Here is a 24000-nt window from a genome sequence, read left to right as displayed (position 1 = left end):
AAGCGGAGGGGGGGGCAGGATAGAAGCAGAGGGGAGGGCAGGATAGAAGCAGAGGGGAGGGCAGGATAGAAGCAGAGGGGAGGGCATGATAGAAGCAGAGGGGAGGGCATGATAGAAGCAGAGGGGAGGGCATGATAGAAGCAGAGGGGAGGGCATGATAGAAGCAGAGGGGAGGGCATGATAGAAGCGGAGGGGAGGGCATGATAGAAGCGGAGGGGAGGGCATGATAGAAGCGGAGGGCAGGTCAGGATAGAAGCGGAGGGGAGGTCAGGATAGAAGCGGAGGGGAGGTCAGGATAGAAGCGGAGGGGAGGTCAGGATAGAAGCGGAGAGGAGGTCAGGATAGAAGCGGAGGGGAGGTCAGGATAGAAGCGGAGGGGAGGTCAGGATAGAAGCGGAGGGGAGGTCAGGATAGAAGCGGAGGGGAGGGCAGGATAGAAGCGGAGGGGAGGGCAGGATAGGAGGGGAGGGCAGGATAGAAGCGGAGGGCAGGATTGAAGCGGAGGGGAGGGCAGGATAGAAGCAGAGGGCAGGATAGAAGCAGAGGGGAGGGCAGGATAGAAGCAGAGGGCAGGATAGAAGCAGAGGGGAGGGCAGGATAGAAGCAGAGGGGAGGGCAGGATAGAAGCAGAGGGCAGGATAGAAGCAGAGGGGAGGGCATGATAGAAGCAGAGGGGAGGGCAGGATATAAGCGGAGGGGAGGGCAGGATAGAAGCAGAGGGGAGGGCAGGATAGAAGCAGAGGGGAGGGCAGGATAGAAGCAGAGGGGAGGGCAGGATAGAAGCAGAGGGCAGGATAGAAGCAGAGGGCAGGATAGAAGCAGAGGGCAGGATAGAAGCAGAGGGCAGGATAGAAGCAGAGGGGAGGGCAGGATAGAAGCAGAGGGCAGGATAGAATAGAAGTGGAGGGGAGGGCAGGATAGAAGCGGAGGGGAGGGCATGATAGAAGCAGAGGGGAGGGCAGGATATAAGCGGAGGGGAGGGCAGGATAGAAGCAGAGGGGAGGGCAGGATAGAAGCAGAGGGGAGGGCAGGATAGAAGCAGAGGGGAGGGCAGGATAGAAGCAGAGGGCAGGATAGAAGCAGAGGGCAGGATAGAAGCAGAGGGGAGGGCAGGATAGAAGTGGAGGGCAGGATAGAAGCAGAGGGGAGGGCAGGATAGAAGCAGAGGGGAGGGCAGGATAGAAGCGGAGGGGAGGGCAGGATAGAAGCAGAGGGGAGGGCAGGATAGAAGCGGAGGGGAGGGCATGATAGAAGCAGAGGGGAGGGCAGGATAGAAGCAGAGGGGAGGGCAGGATAGAAGCAGAGGGGAGGGCAGGTCAGAAGCGGAGGGGAGGGCAGGTCAGAAGCAGAGGGGAGGGCAGGATAGAAGCAGAGGGGAGGGCAGGATAGAAGCAGAGGGGAGGGCAAGATAGAAGCAGAGGGGAGGGCAGGATAGGAGGGGAGGGGATGATGGAAGCGGAGGGCAGGATAGGAGGGGAGGGGATGATGGAAGCGGAGGGCGGGATAGGAGGGGAGGGGATGATGGAAGCGGAGGGGATGATGGAAGCGGAGAGGATGATGGAAGCGGAGAGGATGATGGAAGCGGAGGGGATGATGGAAGAGGAGGGGGAGGGAATGATGGAAGCGGAGGGCAGGATAGGAGGGGAGGGGATGATGGAAGCGGAGGGCAGGATAGGAGGGGAGGGGATGATGGAAGCGGAGGGGAGGATAGAAGCGGAGGAGATGATGGAAGTGGAGGGCAGGATAGGAGGGGAGGGGATGATGGAAGCGGAGGGGATGATGGAAGCGGAGGGGATGATGGAAGCGGAGGGGATGATGGAAGCGGAGGGGATGATGGAAGCGGAGGGGATGATGGAAGCGGAGGGGATGATGGAAGCGGAGGGGATGATGGAAGCGGAGGGGATGATGGAAGCGGAGGGGATGATGGAAGCGGAGGGGATGATAGAAGCGGAGAGGATGATGGAAGAGGAGGGGAGGATGGAAGAGGAGGGGAGGATGGAAGAGGAGGGGAGGATGGAAGAGGAGGGGAGGATGGAAGAGGAGGGGAGGATAGAAGAGGAGGGGAGGATAGAAGAGGAGGGGAGGATAGAAGCGGAGGGGAGGGGAGGAGAGGAGGATAGAAGAGGAGGGGGAGGTTGGAAGAGGAGGGGGAGGATAGATTAGGAGAGGAGGTGAAAAGAGTAGAGTCAGAAGTGAGGGAAGGAGAACTCTCCGTACCTGGGGCTTCCAGAGGCCAGAAGACAGTAGTAAAAGAGCCCCTCGTCTTTTCTGAAGTACATTTGAAACACCTGAATATCTACTGAAAAGTATCGGAAATAGAGGAAATACTTCACTAAACATAATGTCCTTTTCCCCCTGATCTGCACCTAGCTGCATTCCAGCCTGCCTGGAGTCTGTAGCCTTTTCCTTCTAAGCCTTATAACAGTGGGATTAGAGGGAACACACAGTCCTACAGTCTAGACAGGGACCTAGTCAGTCAGGCTGTCTGTGTTCTGGGGGTCGCTCGTCTGGTCCAAATGACACCCTGTTCCCTATATAGTGCACTACTTTTGACCAGGGCCATTTTGGATGCAACCCTGTGCTGGACTGGGTGACTGGCATGAGCCTGGCCAAGTATGTAGTATTTAGGGGCTCCCAAGTGGCGCAGCAGTCTAAGGCACTACATCGCAGTGCTAGAGGCGTCACTACAGACCTTGGTAGTATCCCGGGCTGTATCACAACTGTCCATGATCGGGAGTTCCATAGGGTGGCGCACAATTGGCCCAGTGTTGTCCGGGTTAGAGGAGGGTTTGGCCGGGGTAGGCCGTCATTGTAAATAAGAATTTGTTCTTAACTGACTTGTCTAGTTAAATAAAGGATAAATAAATGAAAATAAATGTAGTCTGCTCTGCAAGCAGGGAGGGATGGATGGAGAGAGGGGGGGAGGTGTTGGAGCCAGGCCAAAACAATGAGCCTGGGCCAGCCTGTGTACGTGTCTGCTTCCAAAGAAACACTGCAGGAGTGTTTACCTAACCATGCTAGTCTGAAGCTAGTCCACTAGCTAATCTCTAGACCAAATCACAAGCTAAACAACACTGATAGCAAGCTCCAAGGGAGTGACTGACTGACAATCTAACTGACTGACTAACTAGCTGACTGACTGACTAACTAACTAGCTGACTGACTAACTAACTAGCTGACTGACTGACTAACTACCTGACTGACTAACTAGCTGACTGACTAACTACCTGACTGACTAACTAGCTGACTAACTAGCTGACTGACCTGACTAACTAGCTGACTGACCTGACTAACTAGCTGACTGACCTGACTAACTAGCTGACTGACCTGACTAACTAGCTGACTAACTAGCTGACTGACTGACTAACTACCTGACTGACCTGACTAACTAGCTGACTGACTAACTAACTGACCTGACTAACTAGCTGACTGCCTGACTGAGTAACTAGCTGACTGACTGACTAGCTGACTACCTGACTGACTAACTAGCTGACTAACTAACTAGCTGTCTGACTGACTAACTAGCTGTCTGACTGACCAACTGACTGCCTGACAGACTAGCTGACTGACAAACTAGCTGACTGACTGACTAACTAGCTGACTGACTGACTGACTGATTAGCTGGCTGACTGACGAACTGACTGCCTGACTGACTAGCTGACTGCCTGCCTGACTGGCTTGCTGACTGTCTGACTGACAAATGTTCTAGCTAACTGACTGACTGACTGACTGACTAACTAGCTGACTGACTGGCTGGCTGGCTGACTAACTAACTAGCTGACTGACTGACTGACCCGAATGACTGACTGACTAATACCTAGCTGACTAACTAACTAGCTGACTGACTAACTACCTGACTGACTAACTAGCTGACTAACGAGCTGACTGACCTGACTAACTAGCTGACTGACCTGACTAACTAGCTGACTGACCTGACTAACTAGCTGACTGACCTGACTAACTAGCTGACTGACCTGACTAACTAGCTGACTAACTAGCTGACTGACTGACCCGAATGACTGACTGACTAATACCTAGCTGACTGCCTGATTGGCTAACTAACTGACTGACTGACTAGCTGACTAGCTGACTACCCGGCTGACTAACTAGCTGACTAATTGACTGACTGACTAACTAGCTGACTGACTGACTAACTAGCTGACTGACTGACTAACTAGCTGACTGACTGACTGACTGATTAGCTGGCTGACTGACGAACTGACTGCCTGACTGACTAGCTGACTGCCTGCCTGACTGGCTTGCTGACTGTCTGACTGACAAATGTTCTAGCTAACTGACTGACTGACTGACTGACTAACTAGCTGACTGACTGGCTGGCTGGCTGACTAACTAACTAGCTGACTGACTGACTGACCCGAATGACTGACTGACTAATACCTAGCTGACTAACTAACTAGCTGACTGACTAACTACCTGACTGACTAACTAGCTGACTAACGAGCTGACTGACCTGACTAACTAGCTGACTGACCTGACTAACTAGCTGACTGACCTGACTAACTAGCTGACTGACCTGACTAACTAGCTGACTGACCTGACTAACTAGCTGACTAACTAGCTGACTGACTGACCCGAATGACTGACTGACTAATACCTAGCTGACTGCCTGATTGGCTAACTAACTGACTGACTGACTAGCTGACTAGCTGACTACCCGGCTGACTAACTAGCTGACTAATTGACTGACTGACTAACTAGCTGACTGACTGACTAACTAGCTGACTGACTGACTGACTGACTGACTAACTAGCTGACTGACTGACTGACTAACTAGCTGCTGTTAATGTATTTGGTAGAGACCGTCGGCTGGCTAGACCACAGTAAAACAGCACTGTCTGTTGATACAGTATCGTATGACCACACAAGCCAGGGTCCATAGATCATTATGCCAGGCTGCCTGTGCTACAGACCAATACTACCCAGAGAGTGGACACAATGAAGGCTAATATGAATGGCCGGGAATGGGCCTGTCATGCCAAATAATGTCCCCACTTTTTGGCAGGGGGACACTATTTGGCGTGACAGGCCCTTCACTGACCACAGCATAATAAGGATTACTATGTGTCTCTCACCAGAGTGGGATTAGTGTGTGACCCAAACATCACCCTGTGACCTGGCTGGTGGGATATGATGAAATATCACTGTATTATTCATGCTTCCAGGCCTGGCTGCTGCTGGTCTGGGTAAGGTAGGGCTTGGACCTTCCGTTTGGGTTGGCTGGGCTGTTGGTGGGAGAGAAGAGATGGGATACTCTCTGACTTGGCTGGGAAGGGATTGGTAGGGTTGGGCAGGACTTGGCTGTTGTTGGACAGAGAGGATACTCTCTGACTGGACTGGGCAGGGATTGGTAGGGTAGGGCAGGACAGAGGATACTCTCTGACTGGACTGGGCAGGGATTGGTAGGGTAGGGCAGGACAGAGAGGATACTCTCTGACTGGACTGGGCAGGGATTGGTAGGGTAGGGTAGGACAGAGAGGATACTCTCTGACTGGACTGGGCAGGGATTGGTAGGGTAGGGTAGGACAGAGAGGATACTCTCTGACTGGACTGGGCAGGGATTGGTAGGGTAGGGCAGGACAGAGAGGATACTCTCTGACTGGACTGGGCAGGGATTGGTAGGGTAGGGCAGGACAGAGGATACTCTCTGACTGGACTGGGCAGGGATTGGTAGGGTAGGGTAGGACAGAGAGGATGCTCTCTGACTGGACTGGGCAGGGATTGGTAGGGTAGGGTAGGACAGAGAGGATACTCTCTGACTGGACTGGGCAGGGATTGGTAGGGTAGGGTAGGACAGAGAGGATACTCTCTGACTGGACTGGGCAGGGATTGGTAGGGTAGGGTAGGACAGAGAGGATGCTCTCTGACTGGACTGGGCAGGGATTGGTAGGGTAGGGCAGGACAGAGAGGATACTCTCTGACTGGACTGGGCAGGGATTGGTAGAGCAGGACAGAGAGGATACTCTGACTGGACTGGGCAGGGATTGGTAGGGTAGGACAGGACAGAGAGGATACTCTGACTGGACTGGGCAGGGATTGGTAGGGTAGGGCAGGACAGAGAGGATGCTCTGACTGGACTGGGCAGGGATTGGTAGGGTAGGGCAGGACAGAGGATACTCTCTGACTGGACTGGGCAGGGATTGGTAGGGTAGGGTAGGACAGAGAGGATACTCTCTGACTGGACTGGGCAGGGATTGGTAGGGTAGGGCAGGACAGAGGATGCTCTCTGACTGGACTGGGCAGGGATTGGTAGGGTAGGGCAGGACAGAGAGGATACTCTCTGACTGGACTGGGCAGGGATTGGTAGGGTAGGGCAGGACAGAGAGGATGCTCTCTGACTGGACTGGGCAGGGATTGGTAGGGTAGAGCAGGACAGAGAGGATACTCTCTGACTGGACTGGGCAGGGATTGGTAGGGTAGGGTAGGACAGAGAGGATACTCTCTGACTGGACTGGGCAGGGATTGGTAGGGTAGGGTAGGACAGAGGATACTCTCTGACTGGACTGGGCAGGGATTGGTAGGGTAGGGCAGGACAGAGGATACTCTCTGACTGGACTGGGCAGGGATTGGTAGGGTAGGGCAGGACAGAGAGTATACTCTCTGACTGGACTGGGCAGGGATTGGTAGGGTAGGGTAGGACAGAGAGGATACTCTCTGACTGGACTGGGCAGGGATTGGTAGGGTAGGGCAGGACAGAGAGGATACTCTGACTGGACTGGGCAGGGATTGGTAGGGTAGGACAGGACAGAGAGGATACTCTGACTGGACTGGGCAGGGATTGGTAGGGTAGGGCAGGACAGAGAGGATGCTCTGACTGGACTGGGCAGGGATTGGTAGGGTAGGGCAGGACAGAGGATACTCTCTGACTGGACTGGGCAGGGATTGGTAGGGTAGGGTAGGACAGAGAGGATACTCTCTGACTGGACTGGGCAGGGATTGGTAGCGTAGGGCAGGACAGAGAGGATACTCTCTGACTGGACTGGGCAGGGATTGGTAGGGTAGGGCAGGACAGAGAGGATACTCTCTGACTGGACTGGGCAGGGATTGGTAGGGCAGGACAGAGAGGATACTCTCTGACTGGACTGGGCAGGGATTGGTAGGGTAGGGTAGGACAGAGAGGATACTCTCTGACTGGACTGGGCAGGGATTGGTAGGGTAGGGCAGGACAGAGAGGATACTCTCTGACTGGACTGGGCAGGGATTGGTAGGGTAGGGCAGGACAGAGAGGATACTCTCTGACTGGACTGGGCAGGGATTGGTAGGGTAGGGCAGGACAGAGAGGATGCTCTCTGACTGGACTGGGCAGGGATTGGTAGGGTAGGGTTGGACAGAGAGGATACTCTGACTGGACTGGGCAGGGATTGGTAGGGTAGGGTAGGACAGAGAGGATACTCTCTGACTGGACTGGGCAGGGATTGGTAGGGTAGGGCAGGACAGAGAGGATACTCTCTGACTGGACTGGGCAGGGATTGGTAGGGTAGGGCAGGACAGAGAGGATACTCTCTGACTGGACTGGGCAGGGATTGGTAGGGTAGGGTAGGACAGAGAGGATACTCTCTGACTGGACTGGACAGGGATTGGTAGGGCAGGACAGAGAGGATACTCTCTGACTGGACTGGACAGGGATGGTAGGGTAGGACAGAGAGGATACTCTCTGACTGGACTGGGCAGGGATTGGTAGGGTAGGGTAGGACAGAGAGGATTCTCTCTGACTGGACTGGGCAGGGATTGGTAGGGTAGGGTAGGACAGAGAGGATACTCTCTGACTGGACTGGGCAGGGATTGGTAGGGTAGGGTAGGACAGAGAGGATGCTCTCTGACTCGACTGGGCAGGGATTGGTAGGGTAGGGTAGGACAGAGAGGATACTCTGACTGGACTGGGCAGGGATTGGTAGGGTAGGGCAGGACAGAGAGGATACTCTGACTGGACTGGGCAGGGATTGGCGAAGGGTAGGGTAGGACAGAGAGGATACTCTCTGACTGGACTGGGCAGGGATTGGTAGGGTAGGGTAGGACAGAGAGTATACTCTCTGACTGGACTGGGCAGGGATTGGTAGGGTAGGGCAGGACAGAGAGGATACTCTGACTGGACTGGGCAGGGATTGGCGAAGGGTAGGGCAGGACAGAGAGGATACTCTCTGACTGGACTTGGCAGGGATTGGTAGGGTAGGGCAGGACAGAGAGGATACTCTGACTGGACTGGGCAGGGATTGGTAGGGTAGGGTAGGACAGAGAGGATACTCTCTGACTGGACTGGGCAGGGATTGGTAGGGTAGGGCAGGACAGAGGATACTCTCTGACTGGACTGGGCAGGGATTGGTAGGGTAGGGCAGGACAGAGAGGATACTCTGACTGGACTGGGCAGGGATTGGTAGGGTAGGGCAAGACAGAGAGGATACTCTGACTGGACTGGGCAGGGATTGGCGAAGGGTAGGGTAGGACAGAGAGGATACTCGGACTGGGCAGGGATTGGAATGAGCCTGGGAGGGAGGGAGGAGGAGGGGGGGGGGCAGTGTTTTTAAAACAGCATCCTCCTCAGCCAGGTCTGGTAATTAGAACTAAAGCTTGTCTGTAACAGAAAGCACTCAGGTCGTTCGTTAACAAGCGTTCTTGTGAAAACCTGAGGCCAAAGATGGGGTGTAGATTTCAAGGATGTGGAGGGCTGGGACAGCTAGGTGTCGCTACTAGAGCCAGATTACGAGCTGAATGGCTAGTGGTTCAAATGGGTTCCACACCTACTGGAGCACACACTCACACACTGGCTGGTCACCACCACTTGTGGTTTTCAATGGTTACTTCTCAAATGGAACTCTATTCCATATCGGCCCTGGCCAAAAGTAGTGCACTATATAGGGAATAGGGTGCCATTTGAGACGCTGACCCATTCAGATCAATGGAGGGTTGATGACAGGTGTTTAACGGGGCCTGTTTGAAAGGTCAGAGGTCACCTCTCAGGGTGACACTTCTTCTCAAACGTACCTGTATAAGTACCTTTACCTCAGCAACTAGACAGTCAGCTACTGATGGAATTACATCAGATGGAATGAGTTTTATCTGGTTGGTTTGTAGCTAGCTCCTGTCCTATCACCAACCAGTGTTGTCATCTGTCAGTTAAACCTGGGAGTTATAGACAATGAATCTTAACATTTCTATGGTCACATATGCTGATCCAGAGTCAAGACCGGGCCTCTCTCGACTCAGACCAAGACCACTAGGTTAAGACTCCATCTCTGGGCTTGTCCTGTCCATAGATCCCCTTTATCTTAAAATGTTCTTCTTCTGTCTTCTCTGTGTCTGTCTACAGAAGTTCCCGGAGCTGAAGTTCAAGTATGTAGAGGAGGATCAACCTGAAGACTTCTTCATCCCATACGTGTGGTCTCTGGTCTTTAACTCTGGAGTGGGTCTTCACTGGAGCACTACAAACATACAACTCTTCAGCATGGACTCTGCCTGAGGGGGGGTTCACGTTGAGGGGGGGGGGGGGGGGGGGGTCACGTTGAGGGGGGGTTTCACGCCGAGGGGGGGGGGGGGTTTCACGCCGAGGGGGGGGGGGGGGGGTTCACGCTGAGGGGGTGTTGACGCTGAGGGTTCACATTTGTGTGTGTGTGTGTGTGTGTGTGTGTGTGTGTACCCTGCTTTGGAAGTGCCTCTACCCCCACAGACAAATCCCTGTCTTACAGGGAAATCCCTGTATGTTGGACAGGACATCTGATGTTACCTGTCCTGCTCTTCAGATAGTCTTCTCTCCTGTGCTTCCACAGCCTGGTTATGTATCTAGGTACACCATTGTTTTGATGGTGAGCTCAGTGTTGGGTCTGTTTTCACATGGTTCAGCTCCACACCTCAACAGCAGCACTGAATATAAGGGATGATACTCTCGACAGAGACATGCTACAGTTTTGATCCACAGTCTCTATCAGATTCTATAACTTTTTTTCCTCCCCTCCAAATGCTTCGTGATTTATTTGGGTTAGCTTAAAAAAAACATATTTATTTTTTAAGTGATGTAGTTATGGTTTAAGGTTGAAAAAAGTTCAGAGAGAATTTAGAACAGGTCACCTGAGGACAGGTCAGTTGGTGACAGCCTAAATGATACTTGTCTCTGTAGCCTGGTCCCAGATCTGATCGTAAACAGATTCTGGGACCAGGCTTTTGTCTCACTGTCCTCACTCCAGTCTTTACTACAGGAATCCGTTACTTCAATAGGTTTAAACAGGGGTTCGTGTTTTTCATCAGTTCTCATTTTCAGTCAGTTGACCCAATGTTCTTTTGTGCACAATCATGTTTGTTTATTTGTTAATTTGCATGTTTTATTTGATTCATGTATTTATTTTCATATCTGGATTTGGATATTTGCTCCCACCAAAACATAAACAACAGCACCAACATGATAAACATATCCTTGTAAACCAAAATCTAAACGGTTTTTTTTCACACACTATCTTATTTAGCGGAAGTTATGTAGTTGTCTTAAAGTCAATATAGAACGACAACAACAGCTGACAGTTTTGGAAATTCAAAGTTGAATTTAGGAAGCATAATTATTATCTATAGAAAAATAACTAAACTGTATAGGCTAACTGTTCCCGATATAGTGCATTATTTCTGACCAGGGTGCATAGGGCTCTGGTCAAAAATAGTGCACTATATAGAGAATAGGGTTCCATTTGCGATGAAAGCCGATCTTGTACAGGTCAGAGAACGCATATATATTATTTTATAGACAAATACAAACGCATGTTTGTTACTTTCGACAAACGTTCAACCATATCAATCTGAAGGGAAGATGTTCCCTATGGGTATCCCAAATGGCACCCTATTCCCTATATAGTGCACTACTATGGCCGATAGGACTCCAGTCAAAAGTAGCGAACTATTTATGCAATAGAGTGCAATTTGGGATGCTTACAAGGTCACTTTGAATATTTTCTGTTCTGCATAAACTGACAAATATATTTACAATATATTTATGTACGCATCAGCATCAACATGACATGGGAAATAAAACACGATTGAAAGACAACTGCGTTTGAGTGTTTGTGTGGTTGACCTCTCCTTTCTGAAGTGTGCACTCATTCATTACTACACGTACATTTAAAACTATTGGATTGTTGAAGGCATGGAATAGAGGGAGTTTTCATATACCGGTCATTCCCTTTCAAGTCCTAGAAGGGAGGTGAACAAGTGCACACTTCGGGAGAAAGGAGAGACTATTGGGATACACTCATAGATTTCCTCTCTCCTTGTGTTATCTAAGTAACTGAGAGTCTTCTCTGTAGTGAATGAGTGAGTGAAGTGTTTGAGAAGCACTCTTCTTGAAAGCGTTATCTTTGATTTATTTTGCGGTTGTTATGACAGAGTATGACCTCTTACAATCACCTCCCCTTCACCCATACTCTCTACTTCAAATGAAATGGTTCTCTTTCCCTGTCTGCAAACTGACACAAATAAATAAATAAAAACCTGTTTGTAAAATGCATGCACGATTTTCTTTTACTTCTCAGAAAAAGATGGATTTGTACATATGTACAGTGGGGAGAACAAGTATTTGATACACTGCCGATTTTGCAGGTTTTCCTATTTACAAAGCATGTAGAGGTCTGTAATTTTATCCCTGATGTCCTTACACAGCTCTCTGGTCTTGGCCATTGTGGAGAGGTTGGAGTCTGTTTGATTGAGTGTGTGGAGAGGTGTCTTTTATACAGGTAACGAGTCCAAACAGGTGCAGTTAATACAGGTAATGAGTGGAGAACAGGAGGGCTTCTTAATGAAAAACTAACAGGTCTGTGAGAGCTGGAGTTCTTACTGGTTGGTAGGTGATCAAATACTTATGTCACGCAATAAAATGCAAATGAATAACTTAAAAATCATACAATGTAATTTTCTGGATTTTTGTTTTAGATTCCGTCTCTCACAGTTGAAGTGTACCTATGATAAAAATTACAGACCTCTACATGCTTTGTAAGTAGGAAAACCTGCAAAATCGGCAGTGTATCAAATACTTGTTCTCCCCACTGTATCTGTGTTTTCCTCTTGCAATGACGACAGTGAAGTGGAAGCATGAAACCTTTTAGGTTGCTGGAGTTAACAGGAGACTGTTTGTGTTTGTGCTATTGAAGGGAATGTCCTCCTTTCCCCTCTTTAGTAGTTTGATTTAATGGCTGAAAACACATGTTCCTTTCTCAAGAGCAATAATAATTGAAGCAATTACATTTGGGGGAAAAATGACCAATTTGACAGGTACGAACAGCGATGTAACATTTCAACTCCATTTCTGGGTTGGTTTCTGCGAAACTTGCTAGAAATGTTAGGTACAGTGCTTTCTGAAAAAATTCAGACCCGTTGACTTTTCTACATTTTGTTACCTTAAAGCCTTATTCTAAAATGGATTAATTGTTTTCCTTATTTAGCAACACACAATACTCCATAATGACAAAGCAAAAACAGGTTTTTAGACATTTTGCAAATGTATTAAAAATAAACGGAAATGCTTTATTTACTTAAGTTTTCAGAACCTTTGCTATAAGACTCTAAATTGAGCTCAGGTGAATACTGTTTCCATTGATCATCCTTGAGATGTTTCTACAAATTGATTGGAGTCCACTTGTGGTAAATTCAATTGATTGGACAAAAACCAAGCCGTGAGGTCGACAAAATTGTCCGTAGAGCTCCGAGACAAGATTGTGTCAAGAAACAGATCTGGGGAAGGGTACCAAAGGGGTTCTGCAGTATGGAAGGTCCCCAACAACACAGTGGCCTCCAACATTCTGAAATGGAACAAGTTTGGAACAACCAAGACTATTCCTAGAGCTGGCCGCCTGGCCAAACTGAGCAATCGGGGGAGACCGGCCTTGGTCAGGGAGGTGACCAAGAAACTGATGGTCACTCTGACAAAGCTCTATAGAGTTCCTCTGTGGAGATGGGAGAGGAAAACCTTCTCTGCAGCACTCCACCAATTATGCGGCAGGGTAGCCTAGTGGTTAGAGCGTTGGACTAGTAACCGGAAGGTTGCAAGTTCAAACCCCCGAGCTGACAAGTTACAAATCTGTCGTTCTGCCCCTGAACAGGCAGTTAACCCACTGTTCCTAGGCCGTCATTGAAAATAAGAATTTGTTCTTAACTGATCTTGCCTAGTTAAATAAAGGTAAATAAATAATAATAATGCCTTTGTGGTATAGTGGCCAGATGGAAGCCACTCCTCAGTAAAAGGCACATGACAGCCCCTCTTGGAGTTTTCTAAAAGGCACCTAAAGACTCTCAGACAATGATGAACAAGATTCTCTGGTCTGATGAAACCAAGACTGAACTCTTTGGCCTGAATGCCAAGTGTCACGTCTGGAGGAAACCTGGCACCATCCCTACGGTGAAGCATGGTGGTGGCAGCATCATGCTGTGGGGATGTTTTTCAGCAGCAGGGACTGGGAGACTAGTCAGGATCGAGGGAAAGATGAACAGAGCAACGTACAGAGAGATCCTTGATGAAAACCTGCTCCAGAGCGCTCAGAACCTCAGAATGGGAGCGAAGGTTCACCTTCCAACAGGACAACGACCCTAAGCACACAACCAAGACAAAGCAGGAGTGGCTTCGGGACAAGTCTCTGAATGTCCTTGAGGTGCCCAGCCAGAGCCCGGACTTGAACCCGATCGAACATCTCTGGAGAGACCTGAAAATAGCTGTGCAGCAACACACTCTATCCAACCTGCCGGAGCTTGAGAGGATCTGCAGAGAAGAATTGGAGAAGCTCCCCAAGTACAGGTGTGCCAAGCTTGTAGCGTCATACCCAAGAAGACTCAAGGCTGTAATTGTTGCCAAAGCTGCTACAACAAAGTTTTGAGTAAAGGGTCTGAATTCTGATGTAAATGTGATATTTCCCGGGTGCCTTTAAAAAGGCACCCTTTTTATAGGGTGCCTGCCATTTGGGACACTACCTGGTTGACAGCCTTCGACAGGTAGCCTAGTGGTTAGAGCGTTGGACTAGTAACCAGCAGGTAGCCTAGTGGTTAGTGTTGGACTAGTAACCAGCAGGTAGCCTAGTGGTTAGAGTGTTGGACTAGTAACCAGCAGGTAGCCTAGTGGTTAGAGCATTGGACTAGTAACCGAAAGGTTGCTATATCGAATCCCAGAGCTGACAAGGTAAAAATCTGTCGTTCTGCCCCTGAACAAGGCAGTTAACCCACTGTTCCTAGGCCATCAGTTAAGAACTAATTCTTATTTACGATGACGGTCTACCCCGGCCAAACCGTAACCCGGGCAACACTATGTAGTGCACCATTTCGGACGCAGCCAATGATAAATCAAGATGACCTTTGACTTCCAGTGACCTCATGCAGACAGACATGCTGGGTCTGCAGACTGCTGATCTAGTAGATCATTCACGGTATATCACTCACAGTATATCACTCACAGACCGAAAGTTCAAGTGTTGGCTAATGGACAAGGCTAGGACTGGCTTTGCAGTGTTGGCTAATGGACAAGGCTACTACTGGCTTTGCAGTGTTGGCTAATGGACAAGGCTACTACTGGCTTTGCAGTGTTGGCTAATGGACAAGGTTCCAAATGGCTTTGCAGTGTTGGCTAATGGACAAGGCTAGGACTGGCTTTGCAGTGTTGGCTAATGGACAAGGTTCCAAATGGCTTTGCAGTGTTGGCTAATGGACAAGATTCCAAATGGCTTTGCAGTGTTGGTTAATGGACAAGGCTAGGATGCACTCCATCAACCCCAAAACAATGAGTGAGACAGGAAATAGCCCCAGCCTTGAAAACTGTGTACAGTAAATTTTAGTGCACTTTGCAGTGTTGGTTAATGGACAAGGCTAGGACTGGCTTTGCAGTGTTGGTTAATGGACAAGGCTAGGACTGGCTTTGCAATGTTGGCTAATGGACAAGGCTAGGACTGTCTTTGCCTATTTAGATCAGCTTTACCGATGACCTCTCTCTGTCTCTCGCTCTCTCGCTCTCTGTCTCTCTCTCTCTCTCTCTCTCTCTCTCTCTCTCTCTCTGTCTGTCTGTCTGTCTGTCTGTCTGTCTGTCTGTCTGTCTGTCTGTCTGTCTGTCTGTCTGTCTGTCTGTCTGTCTGTCTGTCTGTCTCTGTCTGTCTCTGTCTGTCTGTCTGTCTGTCTGTCTGTCTGTCTGTCTGTCTGTGTCTGTCTGTGTCTCTCTGTGTCTGTCTGTGTCTCTCTGTGTCTCTCTGTGTCTCTCTGTGTCTCTCTGTGTCTCTCTCTCTCTGTGTCTCTCTCTCTCTGTGTCTCTCTCTCTCTGTGTCTCTCTCTCTCTGTGTCTCTCTCTCTCTGTGTCTCTCTCTGTGTCTCTCTCTCTCTGTCTCTCTCTGTGTCTCTCTCTCTGTGTCTCTGTCTCTCTCTGTGTCTCTGTCTCTCTCTCTCTCTCTCTCTCTATCTGTATCTCTCTCTCTCTCTGTGTGTCTCTGTCTCTCTCTCTCTCTCTCTCTCCGTCTCTCTCTGTGTCTCGCTCTGTCTCTCTCTCTCTCTCTCTCTCTCTCTCTCTCTGTCTCTCTCCAGCTCTCTTTCAGATGAGTGATGGTCAATACATTTTTTACATGTAAATACATGTTCTGTAATGTTCTATACATGTAAATGAGATGTAGTTCTGAGTATACAGCACATACATAGAATCTCAAAGCAAGTCTTGTGATGTGAGGAATTCCCCTGTGCTTTATTATGGATGCAATTCTGCCTTTTAATAAAAAGTGTAATTAACTGTGATATGGTCAGTTAGAGGATGTTTGTGTCTGCGATTTCCATTACATTCCTTCTGTAGTGCTTTATGTAGGCAAATACATCAAATACTTCTTTAAACAAATCTGGCACTCAAATGTACAAGAGCATGTAACACTGCTGTGGTGGGAAAAGCACCCTGTTGTCATACTTGAGTAAAAATAAAGATAGCTTAATTAATTGAAAATTACTCATGTAAAAGTGAAAGTCACACAGTAACATTTCTACTTGAGTAAAAGTCTAAAAGTATTTGGTTTTAAATATACTTAAGTATCAAAAGTAAAAGTATAAATCATTTCAAATTCCTTATATTAAGCAAACCAGGTGGCCCATTATTCTTGTTATTTTTATTTAGTGATAGCAAGGAGGCACACTCCAACACTCAGACTACAACACTCATTTACAACAAAAAAAGTATCTGTGTTGAGTGAGGCTGTCAGATCAGAGGCAGTAGGGATGACCAGGAAAGGTTGTCTTGATAAGTACGTGAATTGAACCATTCTAAATCTAACAAGTAGCATTCAAGCATTAAAAATCTAACAAGTGGGCTACTTATGGGTGTCAGGGAAAATATATGGAGTAAAAAATACATTATTTTGTTTAGGAATATAGTGAAGTAAAAAATATAAATAGTAATGTAAGTACAGATGAACCAAAAAAAAAACTTTAGTACTTTAAAGTATTTTAACTTAAGTACACCAATGCAACTTTGCAGCCTAGGCCTACCCTTGGTTACCACTTGAGAATGTGGTAACCATGGAACGTCTTTCTTTATTCTCCTTTGCTTGCAGTTTGGTTCTATCTGCTCTGAGATCAAATAATTAATCATCTCCTTTTTAATTCAACTTTAAAGTTTGCCTAATTTATTATCGCTCTTATCTGTGCAGTTGCTTGACATAAGCATAGGTCGCCATTCATGTCACATAAAATATTAATCACATTCTGTGCATGATTGTTCCAGCGGAGTAATTTTGTTTAATTGCTTATGCATGAAACCAGTCCAGTGTGTTAATAAATTACATTACTAAAGGTTATCTAGACTTTCCATGGCTGAAATACATTATTATCATGTATTTCCACTTACAACACTGTGCTATCCACTTCCAATGCATGCGAAATAGACTACATGCGCGTAATATCAATCATCCTTAATGATCAAATCAAATCAAATCAAATGTATTTATATAGCCCTTCGTACATCAGCTGATATCTCAAAGTGCTGTACAGAAACCCAGCCTAAAACCCCAAACAGCAAGCAATGCAGGTGTAGAAGCACGGTGGCTAGGAAAAACTCCCTAGAAAGGAGTGATATTGATATTATGGATTATCGACAGTTAAAATATGTTAATGATTATCTTTTGTATTTCAAACTGAGTTTTGTTGTAAGGAAATTGAGAATATTTGCATATGTATGAATAGAAGGAATAATCCTATATTAATCAGTAGATTGGATAGGCATACCTACATTGTTTTGTTTTTATCAATTAAAAATGAAAACGACTTGATAAAATACTTCCTGCAAGTAGTCTGTGGAAATCCACTTTTTTTCATTACGAACAGAGATAGCTTCAGTTTCCTATAAACTTGTTCTGTTGTGAACAGTGGTTGTTTGCGGTGTAAATTACTTCCAGACTACATAAAAAAAATGTTTGCGGGCTGCTGCCGACCGGGTTGGTTGAGCTCGAGCTCTCGTGCGGCGCCAGTGGGGAATCCGGTGGAACAATGAGACTTGAGCCATTGACTAGCGGCGGCGCCTCCCATCGCGAACACAACACACATATCCCATCATCATTACCATCATCCATCCCACTGCCCTGCAGCGACGCTCACTGCCTGGCCTGTCACCTAAATGAACATAGGACTGCTGTCCGCAGCTTCCCCTCCCCAACTGACCGCCTATCGGACACAATAAGGCTACAGCGCTGGCATTCTTCAGTTCACTCACAGAGTCAATCAAACCTGTCTGTCCAGCGGCCACCAAGTCAGTTTAAAGGACCAGATGTTACCATTCCTTTTACTTGAGGTGTGTAACATTGAGCAGGGGACTCCTAGTCTGTAGACTTTGGGGTGGGGACTCAGGGGAGGAAAGCTCTACTAGTCTGTAGACTTTGGGGTGGGGACTCAGGGAAGGTTGTCTGCTAGTCTTCTCTACTCCCCACACCTTATAAAGCCCATTCCTCAAAGCATGTTCTTTAAATGAATGACAATCAAACCTTCTGGTGAATTTGTACAAGGCCTATTTAGTTTACCTCTGAGATAAATGCATTAATTAAGCTACATATTATCATGCAGAAATGTATCAGTATTTCAAAAATGGCCAGTGAAAGTTTACATTTTCCCATGCAGCACAATAACAGAAATAATATGCCTATAACTCCCATAGTTAATGGGCAAGGAAACCTCTCTCAACCGGTGCTCCAATCCATACAATTAACCCGTGTTTTTGGCGACTTGGAGGTAGGCTACTCAGACAGACTGAGATGAGGCTACAGTGTCACTAATCTACTGTACTGATTGGCACCAGTCGCCAGTCTCTGACGTAAACAGAGTCGACATCGACAACATAGAGATCCTATTAAATGAAATAATTCTATGGTCCACATCCCAACTGTTTGGAATTGTCAAAGCAAAATGTGTTGTACGACAGCCGTGAACTTGTCCGTGATGAGTAAGGTTGTAGCCTAATAAACAACGTTTATTAAACATGTAGGCTACCTACATCGGAATCCCTTTGATTGGCCAAGTACACATACCCAGAATTTTAGTTGTTGATCCGGTGCAGCTTGCAATAGACACCCGTATAGAGACCGAAACAGACAGAGGAATTTACACAAGGTTACATCCTGTACATTACATACATCAATGGGTTTCACAGGGTAATAACTTTCTTTGACCAGAGGGAGGCAATAGTTCGTTGAGCTCATTCATGGGAAAATGGTTCAGAGACATGCAACTAGGTTATTCAACATGATATTAATATACCACTAAAAGCAATAACAGTAATGATAATAATGTGGATGTCATGATGTTATTATTACAATATCAACACTTATTATTATTAGGGATTGTTTTATTTTTGTTACTATTATTATTATCAGTAATGCTATTGTTATTGTTATTACTATCAGTAATGTTATTGTTATTGTTACCAGTAATGCTATTGTTATTATTATCAGTAATGCTATTGTTATTGTTATTATTATCAGTAATGTTATTGTTATTATCATTAGTAATGTTATTGTTATTGTTGTTATCAGTAATGTTATTGTTATTATCATCAGTAATGTTATTATTATTATCATTAGTAATGTTATTGTTATTGTTATTATCGGTAATGTTATTGTTATTATTATTATCATCAGTAATGTTATTGCTATTATTATTATCAGTAATGTTATTGTTATTATTATTATCATCAGTAATGTTATTGTTATTATTATTATTATCATCAGTAATGTTATTGTTATTATTATTATTAGCATCAGTAATGTTATTGTTGTTATTATTATTATAATCAGTAATATTATTGTTATTATTATTATTATCATCAGTAATGTTATTGTTGTTATTTTTATTATCATCAGTAATGTTATTGTTGTTATTATTATTATCAGTAATGTTATTGTTATTATTATTTTTATCATCAGTAATGTTATTGTTGTTATTATTATCATCAGTAATGTTATTGTTATTATTATTAGCTGACTATTATCATCAACGTAAATCATCGTTATTTGTATTTAGACCTACTTCATTAATGTGATCATATGGCACAAAATAAATAAAAAGTAAAACAAATGTTTTGTCAAATATTACCCTGAGAGACCTCACTTGCTTTGGCAATGTTAACACGTTTCCCATGCCAATAAAGCCCCTTGAATTGAATTGACAGAGGGAGTGTTTAATTTCTACAGTAAAAAGCCTTTCTAGCTCCATGTTTAATTTCCCACACCATCTTTTCGCATTATTTACAACGTTTTTCCATTGTAACTTTTGGAAAATGTAACTTTCCTTCCAAAACGATGTCTCTGTATGTAGCAGCCTAAGCTACTTGATCTCTTGTTTGCGCAACACAATCACTTTTTTCAAGCGACAGGGTGTCTAGACACCCACGTGACGGGGCGCGCCAATGCGCACTGGAGACACAGAGCTCAGAGAGTTAGAAAGAGATAGCGAGCAAGAGAAGGCAAGGGCTCTTCAACTATTCGCGTCATTCTCAGACGTTTTCTGAAGATCGCATCACTTCTTTGTCGCCACTCAAATCGCTTTATTCCTTAGTCTACGGAAACCTCATTCAATAAGTGTCTGGATTAATTTATAAAGGGATATTTCGACAAATAATTCTGGTACAACGGACGGGTAGACGGGGACTCTGTGCGACTGCCCTACTAAGGCAGATTTCTGTCTGGCACTAAAGCGGCTCCAGTTTTGGATTTGCTACCTAGTTTTGGATCTGTTTAGGGGATCATTTCGTCCTCTCGCAACGTCTAAATCTATATTGAAGATCACATCATGTGCAGACAGATATGATATTTAGAAGATAAGGGATAAACGTAGACAACAGCCTGTGTTGAAGCCCTTTTGCTCTCGGATCAAGGATTGTGTGGATTATTGTTTTTCTAAAGAAAACTGGACAGCTTCGTTTTTTTCCTCATGGATATATAGCCTAATTCTAGTATTTAACTAGGCAATTTATCTGCCCCAAATTACACAGATACCCAACTCGTAACCATATGCGTAAAATGTCATCTGTTACAATGTTTATCTTTCTACATGGGCTACTGAATGAACGGAACGAATGAAGCATTTCATGTTCACAGTAGTTCAACGTTGTAACAAATTCTTTATGCTGCTATTTTGTATTCTAGATGCTCAACGTTCTTACATTGAAAAAGGTTTATATTTCGATATAGCTGCATTTTAGAGCGGACCATTATAGGCTTATAACTCCGTTAAGGTGATGGTGCATTTCTCCTTACAGAGAAGGTTACTAACACGACTGGAGCCTTGATTTTTTTTTGCGGGGTTGATTTATTTTATTTTATTTTATATTAAAGACTGGCGCGTATGCTACAGATTTTCTTGCCTTCTCCAACTCCTAGTTTCTCCATACTATTATCTCAGGCTGCTTGTCGTTGCCTGTACACGGATCCCGGAATCTTCATGATTTGCGTACATCATGCTCGTTTTTTAGCCGGGAAATCCTCTTTTCGTCCCGCATGTTTAGGACCAAACGAACTGGGCTCGTCCGGCGACTCTGGAGGAGCCGTGCGCCAGTCGAGGGCGACGGGGATGCGGATACACGAACGCATGGATCCGGGGGTTGCTGTATGGGTAAATCGACGAAGGTTGCCGGAAAAACTAGCGCCGGAACGGATGCTGAATTGAAATCCCTGACCCACTCGATACTGAAACAAATAAAAGAGAAACAATTAGAGGGGCTCTTGCAAGCGGTCGAGTCAAAGGGGGGTGCGCGGAGCCCCTGCCTGCTCCTACCCAGCAAAGTGGACACCAAACTGGGTCAGCAGTCTTATTCCCTCCCCTTGCTGCTCTACAAAGTGTTTCGGTGGCCGGACCTCATGGATTGCTCGGAATTAAAAAGGCTGTCTTGCTGTGAATCCTATGGGGAAATTAACCCAGAACTCGTTTGCTGCAATCCGCACCACATGAGCAGGCTTTGTGAACTCGGTAAATTATTTATATATATTTTTTAAACCATAGATTATAACGTGAAAAAAAATCAGCAATTGCAAAAATATAGACCTAGACTATAATTGGTACACTGTTTAATATTGTGTGTGGGTAAATTGATTGGCATGTAAACTTTCCCAGACACAATTACCGGTTGTGCCAATTGCAACGCTATAGGTCAGACTTGGTTGGTATGACGTTTTAGCAGCACAACGTACAGCATAATCACTAAGGTTAGATGTATAAATTCTTCTATCTAGGATATGGGAAATGATTCAACATTTGCTTTGAATGGCCCCTCACAAATCAAAACAGCTGCAATTATATTATGGCCTTATTATTTATAAACGGTAGACGTATTTTATTGGTGTGGCCAAGCTTCTTCTTTTTTTAACTATGAAAGTCAATTACTTAAGAACAAAGTATTATTTACAATAACGGCCTATGAACAGCGGGATAATTGCCTTGTTTAGGGCCAGATTGCCAGACTTTTAGCTTGTCAGTTTAGGGATTCGATCTAGCAACCTTTCAGGTTACTGGCCCAACGCGCTAACCACTAGGCTACCTACTGCCCCTAGTTTTTCTAAACTGCAGAGGGGATCTTGCTCTTAATTTGTAGGTTTCCTATACCATTATCTTCTGTAGAATGCATTTATTAAACCCCTCTTGTACAGTATTGTGAACGAGGATGGCTTCAAACAGTTATAGGAAGTAGTCATGGAGGGTCTTGTCACATGAAAGTACATTTATTTGATTGAACGTGACCATCTTTTAATGTAAGGCTACGTGTAATAACAAATAAGATGCACAATATTCAATTATTTTACATTTCCTATCCTTGACCTCCATGTATCTTGTTGTATTTGAAAGTCAGTCTGGACCAAGTTAGTTTGCTTGCATCCAGGCAGCGATTCCGATTGGAGTGTCCTGTTCTGGTGTGAGCAAAGAGGCCCGTATCTCCCACAGCCTGAGTCGGAGCCTAGTCAGATAGCCGCCTAGAGGCTGGCGCCAGGCGCCCCTTGTTTATCTCTTCGTCAGATATCAAGGCAATCGCCGCATGGCTGCCTCGCTGCCTGCCCTGCCTCCAACCCCCACTGATAACACAAACAGTTTCCCAAAAAGAATGCCAACTGTTATCATACGTTTCATCTTTCCCTGGAAGCTTTTTCTCATGCTCTGTTTTTGCTCTGTCTTTTCTCTCTCTCTCTCTCTTCTGTCTTATTTCTTTCTTTTCATTTCAGAGTCCCCCCCTCCTCCTTATTCCCGATATCCAATGGACTTTCTTAAACCACCCGGTGAGTTTAGTTTTATTTTTCTCGTGAATGTTAAGGTTTTTGGGGTTTGTATTTTTTCAGCATATGATTTTCCACAGTCATACGCTTAAAATCAATACAAGTTAATATATATATATTTTAATAGTTATTTACCATTTGTGAAAAATATAACTGTATATTATACATTTTATAACAATGTTATTACAACAACAACATTAAAGTTTTGCCTGGTCATTTCTAAATACTTCTGTGAGGATATGGAAATGTTATGTTTGATTTATGGTGCTAGTCAGACTGAGAGAGGGCTGTCTGGGCAGCGCCAGGGCCGACCAGGGCCCTTTAATAGAATGGCTGGTAGCCAGGGCCGACCAGGGCCCTTTAATAGAATGGCAGGTAGCCAAGGCCAGGGCCGACCAGGGCCCTTTAATAGAATGGCAGGTAGCCAAGGCCAGGGCCCTTTAATAGAATGGCAGGTAGCCAAGGCCAGGGCCGACCAGGGCCCTTTAATAGAATGGCAGGTAGCCAGGGCCGACCAGGGCCCTTTAATAGAATGGCAGGTAGCCAAGGCCAGGGCCGACCAGGGCCCTTTAATAGAATGGCAGGTAGCCAGGGCCGACCAGGGCCCTTTAATAGAATGGCAGGTAGCCAGGGCCGACCAGGGCCCTTTAATAGAATGGCTGGTAGCCAGGGCCGACCAGGGCCCTTTAATAGAATGGCAGGTAGCCAAGGCCAGGGCCGACCAGGGCCCTTTAATAGAATGGCAGGTAGGGCCAGGGCCGACCAGGGCCCTTTAATAGAATGGCAGGTAGCCAGGGCCGACCAGGGCCCTTTAATAGAATGGCAGGTAGCCAAGGCCGACCAGGGCCCTTTAATAGAATGGCAGGTAGCCAGGGCCGACCAGGGCCCTTTAATAGAATGGCAGGTAGCCAGGGCCGACCAGGGCCCTTTAATAGAATGGCAGGTAGCCAGGGCCGACCAGGGCCCTTTAATAGAATGGCAGGTAGCCAGGGCCGACCAGGGCCCTTTAATAGAATGGCAGGTAGCCAGGGCCGACCAGGGCCCTTTAATAGAATGGCAGGTAGCCAGGGCCGACCAGGGCCCTTTAATAGAATGGCAGGTAGCCAGGGCCGACCAGGGCCCTTTAATAGAATGGCAGGTAGCCAAGGCCAGGGCCGACCAGGGCCCTTTAATAGAATGGCAGGTAGCCATGGCCAGGGCCGACCAGGGCCCTTTAATAGAATGGCAGGTAGCCAAGGCCAGGGCCGACCAGGGCCCTTTAATAGAA

General features: G+C 46.4%; 2 protein-coding genes across 2 annotated transcripts in view; both read left to right on the top strand.

Moving 5' to 3' along the window:
- The window catches only part of LOC139422709 (mothers against decapentaplegic homolog 7-like), a 78498-nt gene that overhangs the window by 27859 nt on the left and 26639 nt on the right, over nucleotides 1-24000 (top strand). The window lies entirely within an intron of this gene.
- The window catches only part of LOC139421776 (mothers against decapentaplegic homolog 7-like), a 24752-nt gene continuing 20688 nt past the window's right edge, over nucleotides 19937-24000 (top strand). The window contains exons 1-2 of the mRNA XM_071172900.1: nucleotides 19937-21438; nucleotides 22683-22736. Of these exons, the coding sequence (XP_071029001.1) occupies nucleotides 20970-21438; nucleotides 22683-22736 (523 nt within the window). The 5' untranslated portion in view covers nucleotides 19937-20969. The remainder of the gene's footprint in view (nucleotides 21439-22682; nucleotides 22737-24000) is intronic.

Source organism: Oncorhynchus clarkii, chromosome 12, assembly GCF_045791955.1.
Source record: "Oncorhynchus clarkii lewisi isolate Uvic-CL-2024 chromosome 12, UVic_Ocla_1.0, whole genome shotgun sequence".
In the NCBI taxonomy this organism is placed as follows: domain Eukaryota; kingdom Metazoa; phylum Chordata; class Actinopteri; order Salmoniformes; family Salmonidae; genus Oncorhynchus; species Oncorhynchus clarkii.
The sequence above is the reverse complement of the archived record's forward strand: the minus strand, read 5'-3'. Positions and strand labels throughout refer to the sequence as shown.